Source organism: Chrysochloris asiatica, unplaced genomic scaffold, assembly GCF_000296735.1.
Source record: "Chrysochloris asiatica unplaced genomic scaffold, ChrAsi1.0 scaffold00017, whole genome shotgun sequence".
NCBI classification, from domain to species: domain Eukaryota; kingdom Metazoa; phylum Chordata; class Mammalia; order Afrosoricida; family Chrysochloridae; genus Chrysochloris; species Chrysochloris asiatica.
This window is the reverse complement of record NW_006408535.1, coordinates 6,536,748-6,546,501: the sequence shown is the minus strand read 5'-3', so window position 1 is coordinate 6,546,501 and position 9,754 is coordinate 6,536,748. Positions and strand designations below refer to the sequence as shown.

General features: G+C 39.0%; 1 protein-coding gene across 1 annotated transcript; it reads left to right on the top strand.

Moving 5' to 3' along the window:
• The first annotated feature begins 1,342 nt into the window (after positions 1-1,342).
• Positions 1,343-9,508, top strand: PNN (pinin, desmosome associated protein). Its single transcript, XM_006835321.1, has 9 exons — positions 1,343-1,560; positions 2,172-2,243; positions 3,069-3,137; positions 3,640-3,712; positions 4,983-5,077; positions 5,189-5,264; positions 6,048-6,203; positions 6,291-6,429; positions 7,081-9,508. The coding sequence occupies exons 1-9, from the start codon at positions 1,448-1,450 to the stop codon at positions 8,421-8,423; spliced, it is 2,136 nt and encodes a 711-aa protein (XP_006835384.1). The 5' UTR covers positions 1,343-1,447; the 3' UTR covers positions 8,424-9,508.
• Positions 9,509-9,754: the final 246 nt, after the last annotated feature.

Here is a 9,754-nt window from a genome sequence, read left to right as displayed (position 1 = left end):
TACTCCCGTAAAGATTTACACCCTCGGAAACCCTGTAAAGGGTCGCTATGGGTCGGACCCGACACGATGGCACTTAACAACAACAACAACAATGCTTTGGATATTAATGTTTATGCGGTCCACTTCATTTTTGACAATTTCCAATTTCCTAGATTTATACTCTGTACATTAATGGATGTTTCCAGCTGTTTCTCCTTATTTTGAGCTGTGCCCCATTTGCAGATGAAGGTTTCAGAAAGCTTTATCCCATTCACATCATCAAGGGCAATGCTACTTTGAGGACGCAGCTCTTCCCTAGTTGTATTTTAAGTGCCTTCCAACCTGAGGGGCTCATCTTCTGGCACTACATCTAACAATATTCTGGTGCTATTCACAATGTTTTCATCTTTGACACTAGTTGATAATATTCCACTGCTATTCATAAGACTTTTCCATTGCTAACCAAGTAGAAGTGGTTCGCCTCTCCCTCTTCAGTGTCTCTTTGTATGGAAGCCCAGCTGAAACTATGGGTGACCCTGCTGTTATTCAAAGTGCTGGTGACAAAGCTTCCAACATCACAGCTACACACAAGCCACCACAGTATGACAAACTGAGAGACAAGTGATGTTAAGTGTCTTTGTTGTTGTTAAGTATATTTGAGTCAATCGGACTCATAGGGACTCTGTATAAGGTTTGAGAGGTGTGGATAGTGGGTTTCAACAGCCGACCTTTCGTTCAAACAGACCTTGCAGTCCCGTGCATTATCCTGTAGCGCCATCCCAGGACTCATCACATCAGTAATAACGGACACTTTATTTTAGTCAAGCTTTATTTGTGAGGAATAAGCCTTGTAAAGAGTTTTACAGACATCAGGGCAAGACTAGTTCACAGTAATAGTTGTCTATTAATAACTTCCTATTCCTTTATCTTAACTAAATCAAGGTATGCTAGCGCCTTTCCTCCTCCCCCGCCTCGTTCCTTTCTGGGCATGCGCAAGAACTAAATGGCCACGCCCTCTCCATGCCAAATCTTTGAAGCTAGACTGAAAACAGACTCATTTCAGTCTTATTGATTGGATTTGCTGACTAAAACGATGTAAATCATATCACATTATAGGCTAAAAAGGGCTGCAAAACTCTCTGCTTTCTGCCAGAATACCAAACCCCAAACTCATGACCCCCGACGACCCAGGGACTCTCAAACCCGCCCCGGCTTTGCGCTAGAAACTGAGTCCTACCACCCCACTAATTGGGGAGGGAGGTGGTCACCTAGCCGGCTTTTCATTGGCTCGTAGTCACAAACCCAACAGCTTCCCCCCTTCTGGCCACTAAGTGGTTGAGGCCGAAAAGCAACGCCTATTGTCATTGGCTGAGCAGAACTGTCCGTCTTCTCGTGTTTCGCAGCGCGGCGCGGAGCGGTGGCGCGCGGCCTGTAAAGAGACAGTCTTCAAGCCTGCAGTCAGGAGAAGATGGCGGTCGCAGTGAGAACTTTGCAGGAGCAGCTAGAAAAGGCCAAAGAGAGTCTAAAAAATGTGGATGAGAATATTCGCAAGCTCACCGGACGGGATCCAAATGACGTGAGGTAAGTGCCGAGGGAACTGTAGGCTTGACGAGGGCGTCTCAAAGCCGAGGTGAAGTGGGGGCGGGGTGGGCGGCCAGCTTTGAGACGCTGGAACATCTTGGGCTGTTCATGGGGCAGCAGTAGAACCCTATCCTTGGTGGTGGGTCCCTGAACTCAGGTGCGTGGGTAAGGGGAGTGTGGCCTTGGTGTGTCATGATGGCTTTCTGGCCTGCGGGGAGGCCGGGCTGCTGATTCCCGCCCTCGACCGCACAGGCCTGAACCATAGCACAAAGCCGCTGTTCTGGGTGCCACTGGTCCGAAGCTCGCCCGGAGGACCCCTCCGCACCGGACACCCACGTGGTGCCACTTCCGCGGAGTTGGCGGAATTAGGATCGGAGCCAGAAGTGTTAATGCGTGGTGGCTTCCTGGCAAATGTAATTTCTATGTTAGTCCTGTAAAACACGGAAGTTCATCTCAAATAGTACTTCCTGACCGGTTTCAAACACGTGGTTTGGAAAAGGACGATTTGGAGCTTCTGTAGGTACTTAGCCGTTATGATGACTGGCATACATGGAAGGATTTGGTGCCACTGATGTGTTTACAAATAATTCGTGTATTTAAAATTTTTGCAGGCCCATCCAAGCCAGGTTGCTAGCCCTTTCTGGTCCTGGTGGAGGTAGAGGACGCGGTAGTTTATTGCTGAGGTAAGATTTTTCCTGTGACTTAACTCATATGCTTAGACTACTGTTACTTTTGTTATTTTTTGATAATTTAACGTTTTGGTGTAAAAAAAAAAATATATGATACAGCCAATATTTGAAGAAATGCACTTGTTATCTGTAATTTTGTGGAAGGCAGCCATCAGTCAGCTGTTAAGTCGGTCGCGACCCTATATAGCGTGTCCATGGTGCAGCTGGTGGGTTTGAACCACTGACCTTGCGGCACAGCTCATTATCCTGCAGTAATACACTAAGTCAGCTGTGCTTTCTTATATGTAGTTATCCTGAAACTTCGTTTAAGTGAAAGCAGAACTCAAGATGAAGAATTTGTGTAAATTTAATTGAAAAAAGAGTCCTTGCTGCACGGTAGGATTAGCACTGGGTTGCTATTCACAAGGTTCAAAACCATTGGCTGCTCTCATGTTTAGTCTTCGAAATGCTACATGAGGTTATGAGTCAAATTCAGCTTGATGGCAGTGGGCACGGAGATTTTAATGGAAAAAGAAGCCCTTGTGCTGTGGTTAAGCTTTCAGCTGTTAACTAAAACATCTGAGCTTTGAATTCATCAGCCTGTATAGAAAAACGATGTGACAGTCAACATCCCTAAATTATGTGTATAATTCCCTAAAGATTATAGCCTCGGAGACTTTATGACCAATGGGTTGGGTTCTGTTCTGTCCTACAGAGCTACTGTTAGTCAGAATTGAGTCAATTCTGGAAAACTTAAAAGCAATGCAATAAGTTCTGTTCATTAATTGAAAATACCATCTAAAGTTTCAAATACTTAATATTGAATGCTTTTAATTGCAGGCGTGGATTCTCAGATAGTGGAGGAGGACCCCCAGCCAAACAGCGAGATCTTGAAGGGGCAGTCAGTAGGTATGTTAGAAAAAAGATTTCTGAAGGGATCTATAAATGCTTTATTTTCCGAGTTAGTACTCAAATATAGATATTTAGTAAGTATTTTTTAATTGAGTTGTGGTAGAGAGTTGAATAGATACCAGTTTTTTTGTGTCTGTTCCTTGTTGTCTGATTGAACAGACATTCACTCAAAACTGGGTCCTTTGTGACAACAGATGTCACCAAAATGATTCAGTAAAAGTAAAGAGTGTGAGAAGAATAATTGGGAGAAATCGTTAATTTGTACCACTTTCCCTGTATTGTACTACAAAACTTAACCTGTTTAAGAAATAATTAGATCAAAATTTGGTTTGGACATTAATGATAATTTTATTCTTTTATTACTGGAAAAAGTAAAACGGGATGAAAACTGATAGAATGAAATTTCTAATAAATGAGTCCTAGAAAAAGTGGGCATTTGTCCTTGGCGTGCACTCAGTCACATTCCCCAGTACTCATTTAAATTATTTTTTGATGGCAGGCTGGGCGGGGAGCGTCGGACCAGGAGAGAATCACGCCAAGAAAGTGACCCAGAAGATGATGATGTTAAAAAGGTATTGTGTTATTGTTAAGTGCCGTTAAGTAGGTTCTGAGTCATAGCAGCCCTCAATGGAGTTTTCAAGGAGCAGCTGGTAGGTTTGAAATACCAACCTTGTGGTTTGTAGTCCTATACTTATCCTACAGCACCATACTTGTTAAGTGCTGTTGAGTCGTTTACGACTCCAAGGGTTCATCCTTGTTTTAGTACATATCAGAACTTCATTTCTATGTATGGCTAAATATCGCTTTTTTTTGTATGTACTATGTTTTGTGTATGTATCCGTTGATTGACATTACTGCAATGTTCACATTAGCCAAAAGGTGAAATCTCAGATGTCACTCAAGATGAATAGATAACACAAAACGTAGCATGTGTGTGTGTGTGTGTTGGAATGTTATTTAGCCGTAGATTGAACTGAAGTTCTAATATGTACTACAACATGGATGAACCTTGAATACAATAAAATAATCCCACTTAAATATCTAGAACAGGCAAATACATAGAGACCAAAGTGTCTGTCGGAGGTGGGTTGTTGTTAAGTCGGTGCTGTCCCATAGCGACCTGTGCAGGGTTTTCTAGGAAGCACCTTTGCAGTCTAGTGTATTAACCCACAGCACCACACCAGGACTCCAGGGGAAGGTAGTTGTTGTTTTTAAGTACCATTGAGTCAGTTCCAACCCATAGTGATCCTGTATAGGGTTTCCAAGGAGCTTTTAGTGAGCTTAAACCGCCAACCTTGCAGTTCAAGCGGCTTTGCAGTCTGGCGCATTAACCCACAGCACCACACCAGTGAGTAGAAAGTACTTAATGCTTAAGGGTCAGTGGATTTCTGTTAAAGGTCATGGAAACATTTGGATAGTAGTAGTGGTTAGCGCCATTTGTGAACATACTGTCAATGTATATATGTGTGAAATGTACTGTATGAGTGAAAATGGTTCAAATGACAAATGTTGTATGTACATGTATGTATTTACTGTTGGGATTTTTTTTTTTTTCCTGTTTTCAAGTTAATTAAAAGAGCTTGCCAGGGGGTGAATAAAATACTTTTACCTTACTGCATTTAGTAGGTGCACAGCAGCTCTATAGGATAAGCACTGGACTGCTGTCCACAACTATTGCAGTTCGAGCCAGGGAAAGTCTGTCTGTTCCTGCCGAGATTTATAGCCTTGGAAGCCCTAGAAAGGGTTATGATGAGTTAGAACCAACTCAGTGACATTTAACAACAAAACTGAATGCCACTCATAAACTCATTAAGCCTCTGATATTTTTCTTTTCTCCTACAGCCAGCATTACAGTCTTCAGTTGTAGCTACCTCCAAAGAGCGTACACGTAGAGACCTTATCCAGGATCAAAATATGGACGAAAAGGGAAAGCAAAGGTATTTTTAATATCCTTCTGAGGGGGGAAATTAATGTTAAATTTGCTATGCAACAACATTTTAAGAATAAGGGATTGTTCCGCATTAAATATATCTTTTTCTGCTCTTTAGGAATCGACGAATATTTGGCTTGTTGATGGGCACTCTTCAGAAATTTAAACAGGAATCCACAGTTGCTACTGAAAGGGTATATATGCAATTTTTGCTTTTGTTTATATGTTTGGTGTTTAAGTGGTCAATTGCAAGCCTAAAATGTGGCCAAGGGGAAATTTATAAAGATTTCTGAAGAAGTTATTGTTTACTGGTCTAGTTTTGAGAAAGTGAAGCGCCTCTATCTGTGTCTCATTAGAATCTGGGCTGGTATTGTCTAAGAAGGTTTATGATAATCTAATTGTGTGATGTTGGGCAATTCTATTTATTTCTTTAGGTCTCAGAGTTGTTTCTCCCAAGAAGAAAGTTGAACTATTATCTTCTTTATGTGATCTGATTCTTTATGACTTATTTGTATGCACAAAGCATAAATAGTCCCCACACTGGTTTAACTATCTTTAGCTGTCTATCGTATTGTTATTTAGTCTTTCTACTAGTTGTTAATTAGAACAACAAAATTGTATCTGTTCAGTTGAACCCCAAATTACTGCTTCTTACGGAAGAGTGGAATGGGAATAATAAAAATTAATAAAATTTTATTTTAGTTTTTATGTGTTAACTTTGCTAGGAATTTTAAAAAGCTTAGAAGCATTTTAATGCTTTTGAAGAAGAAATGCTTGCAGAATAAGTTGGTTTTCTGAAGTAGGTGAAGGAAAATTATGACTCATATGTTAGTTCCTGAGACTTCATTTTTGTCAAATTCTTTGATTTGGAAATAACTGCATTGAGCTATAAAATTTCTTGACTAATTGAAATCAAATATGCTTAGATTACCATTTTCTGTAAGTCATAAATATTAATACAAATTGCTTATTTTTAGCAAAAGAGGCGCCAGGAAATCGAACAGAAACTTGAAGTGCAGGCAGAAGAAGAGAGAAAGCAGGTTGAAAATGAGAGGAGAGAACTATTTGAGGAAAGACGTGCTAAACAGACAGAACTGCGACTTTTGGAACAGAAAGTTGAGCTTGCGCAGTTGGTGAGTAGTGTTTCAAGAGCCCAAGATTGGCAATCCTTTTGTTACAAAAGATTGACCTTTTATTTTTTTTAATGTATTTTTTTTTAGCAAGAAGAATGGAATGAGCATAATGCCAAGATAATTAAATATATAAGGACTAAGACAAAGCCCCATTTGTTCTATATTCCTGGAAGAATGTGTCCAGCTACCCAAAAACTAATAGAAGAGTCACAGAGAAAAATGAATGGTAAGTGTACATGAAGAAGTCCACTGAAAATATCATAATGGGCAAGGTAATCTATACATGTATTTGTTACTTAAAATGATTATGATTTGGTGGGGTTTTGTTTTGTTTGTTTGTTTGATATTTAGTTGGTGATGCATGTGGATATGCATTTAAGTATTTGAGTAATATGATTTTTTTCTTTTTTCCCGCTTGATATTTTCAGTACCCATAATCTTGTAAATGCTAATGAAACAAGAGGGGCAAAGTGAATACATAGAAGGCGAGACATTGCTAAGATAGTGATTACATGATTTGTGTCCTTCAGATCAGCAGAATTAATGCATGATATGTGATAAAGAAGTCTTGCTCTTTTTTATGTAGACCAGGTATAAAGTTGAATAGCAAAAGATTGTTGGTTTCCCATTAGCCTAGATACTTCGGTTTAGTTTTGCCTACTACTATTTTCTCAATGTATTGTTTTCTGGGATCTTTGCTTTCGAAAGTATTTTATGCCAATTTTTAATTTCTTGATTTGCTAAAATCTGTCCTTTTGTCACCCTCTTTATACAAAAATATATTTAGGTGAGCTTAATGATAATTTGTGGCCAAGTGTAAAATTGTGACTTTTTTTAAGCATAGTGAATTTTATACATGTAAATTTTTATTCTTTAGCTTTATTTGAAGGTAGACGCATCGAATTTGCAGAACAAATAAATAAAATGGAGGCTAGGCCTAGAAGACAATCAATGAAGGAAAAAGAGCATCAGGTGGTGCGTAATGAAGAACAGAAGGCGGAACAAGAAGAGGGTAAGGTGGCTCAGCGTGAGGAAGAGTTGGAGGAGACAGGTAATCAGCACAATGATGTAGAGATAGAGGAAGAGGAAAAGGAAGTAGGTATAGTTCATAGTGATCCAGAGAAAGAACAGGAGGAGGAGGAACAAAAACAGGAAATGGAAGTTAAGGTGGAGGAGGAAATTGAAGTCAGGGAAAGTGAAAAACAACAGGATAGTCAGCCTGAAGAAGTTATGGATGTGTTAGAGATGGTTGAAAATGTCAAAAATGTAATTGCAGAACAGGAGATAATGGAAACTAATCAAGTTGAAAGTGTAGAACCTTCAGAAAATGAAACCAGCAAAGAAATGGAGCCAGAGGTGGAGTTCGAAGTTGAGCCAGATAAAGAATGTAAATCTCTTTCTCCTGGAAAAGAGAATGCTAGTGCTGTAGAAATAGAAAAGGAACCAGAGGAAAATGAAGAAAAGGAATCTGAGCCCCAGCCAGAGCCTGTGGTTCAACCTCAGCCCCAACTCCAATCTCATTCCCAGTCTCAGTCCCAACCAGTGCTCCAGCCCCCATCTCACTTGCAGTCTGAAACTTTGCCATTAGCTGTTTTACAGTTACCAACTCAGATTGTTCAGGAGCAAGGACATTTACTACCTGAGAGGAAGGAATTTCCTGTAGAATCTGTAAAACTCACTGAAGTATCACTAGAGTCAGTCTTAACAGTACATACAGAGAGCAAAGGCAAAACCAAAACTAGGAGCAGAAGCAGAGGTCGAGCTAGAAATAAAAGTAGCAAGAGTAGAAGTGGAAGCAGTAGCAGTAGTAGTTCTAGTAGTAGTTCAACCAGTAGTAGCAGTGGAAGCAGTTCCAGCAGTGGCAGTAGTAGTAGCCGAAGTACTTCCAGTAGTAGCTCCAGTACAAGTGGTAGCAGCAGCCGAGACAGTAGCAGCAGCACTTCTAGTAGTAGTGAGAGTAGAAGTCGAAGTAGGGGCCGGGGACATAACAGAGATAGAAAGCACAGAAGGAGCGTGGATCGGAAGCGAAGGGATACTTCAGGACTAGAAAGAAGTCACAAATCTTCTAAAGGTGGTAGTAGTAGAGATACAAAAGGATCAAAGGATAAGAATTCCAGGTCCGACAGAAAAAGGTCTATATCAGAGAGTAGTCGATCAGGCAAAAGATCTTCAAGAAGTGAAAGAGACCGAAAATCAGACAGGAAAGACAAAAGGCGTTAATGGAAGAAGCCAGGCTTTCTTAGCCTATTCTTTGCAGCAGAAGATTTCTTGAGTAAAAGGATTACCTTTCCTTGTAAGGAGGATGCTGCCTTAAGAATTGCATGTTGTAAAAAAATCTTTTTGGAAAATACAGACTTTGTTTACCAGACATTCTTGTACTTTTTGCATAATTTTGTAAGAGTTATTTATCAAAATTATGTGAGGTTCCAAAATATGTAAAAAATAATAATAAAAAAAGATTAACATCCCTTGTCATCTTTTTTAAATATCCTATACTCTTCAGTAAGAATCTGTATATTTTAATAGGTAAATCTTTAAACTCTGTTCCTGTCTAATTCTGTATCATACATTGCTTTTGTAGAAATAAATGTGCGTTTCATTACATTTGAGATGTCCTCGTTGACACTTGTGTAATAAATACTCTCAATATCATTTTCAGCTTTTATCACTAGATACTGAACATGATTATAATGTTTTTGAAGGTTTCTTCACTTGGATGATTATTTTGAGTTTTCAAAGTCAGATCTTTTGGGCTTTGATAGGGAACTTCGTTCTCTTTATTTTAAAATCATTTACTATTTTTTAATCTCGTTATTTTAACATGAGCATTTTTCCCTGTTCCTCATATTTAAGCCAGATGTTAAGGCTCAGTAGATAAAAGTGATAAATCTGGTTGGCAGATTTATCTTTTTGATTATGGGAACATCATTCTTTTGTCTCCATAGTTAACTCGCGTGATGCAGCTTATACATCTGTTAGAAAATCACTCTACGGGAGGGAAGTAGAAAAGTATCTTCTAAACTTGGTTTTTGAGTTTGTGATCTTGTCTTAACTTTTGTCTTGACTCTTAACTGAAACATGCCAATACGTGTTTTCAATAATTTTTGTTTTAAGGAAGTATTGTATGACAGTTGATAAAATGAGAGGAGTTCATCTAGACTTGAATATGTAAGCAAGATAGCACATAAGTGTACCAAGTGATTATACTTTGTTCGATTTATAAATTTGTATGAATTTGAGTATCTGTTGCCCATTATTATACATGTGCAAATAAATGTGGCTTAGACTTGGACTGCTTAAGACTAGTACTTGTATTAACTTTTTGATGCTTTATACAAGAGAGCACTTAAAATGCAAATGACCTTTAAGTTAACACTGACTAAAATGTAAAACTAGCTTTAGGTTTAACTGTCAATATTCATTTTGCTTTACCTTGACAAGTAGATGGTTACAGTGAAAATGTCAAAAAGAATTCTAATTTGTATGTCTATATAAAATTGTGTGTGTATAAGTGAATATGTAAAACAATTCTTCAAACTTCCTATTTTGGA

Excerpts from the sequence above, each read along its gene's own strand:
- PNN (XM_006835321.1), top strand. The coding sequence starts at position 1,448 with ATGGCGGTCGCAGTGAGAACTTTGCAGGAGCAGCTAGAAAAGGCCAAA. Across the intron at positions 1,561-2,171 it reads CGGGATCCAAATGACGTGAG|GCCCATCCAAGCCAGGTTGC; the intron begins GTAAGTGCCGAG and ends AAATTTTTGCAG. Across the intron at positions 3,138-3,639 it reads CTTGAAGGGGCAGTCAGTAG|GCTGGGCGGGGAGCGTCGGA; the intron begins GTATGTTAGAAA and ends TTTTGATGGCAG.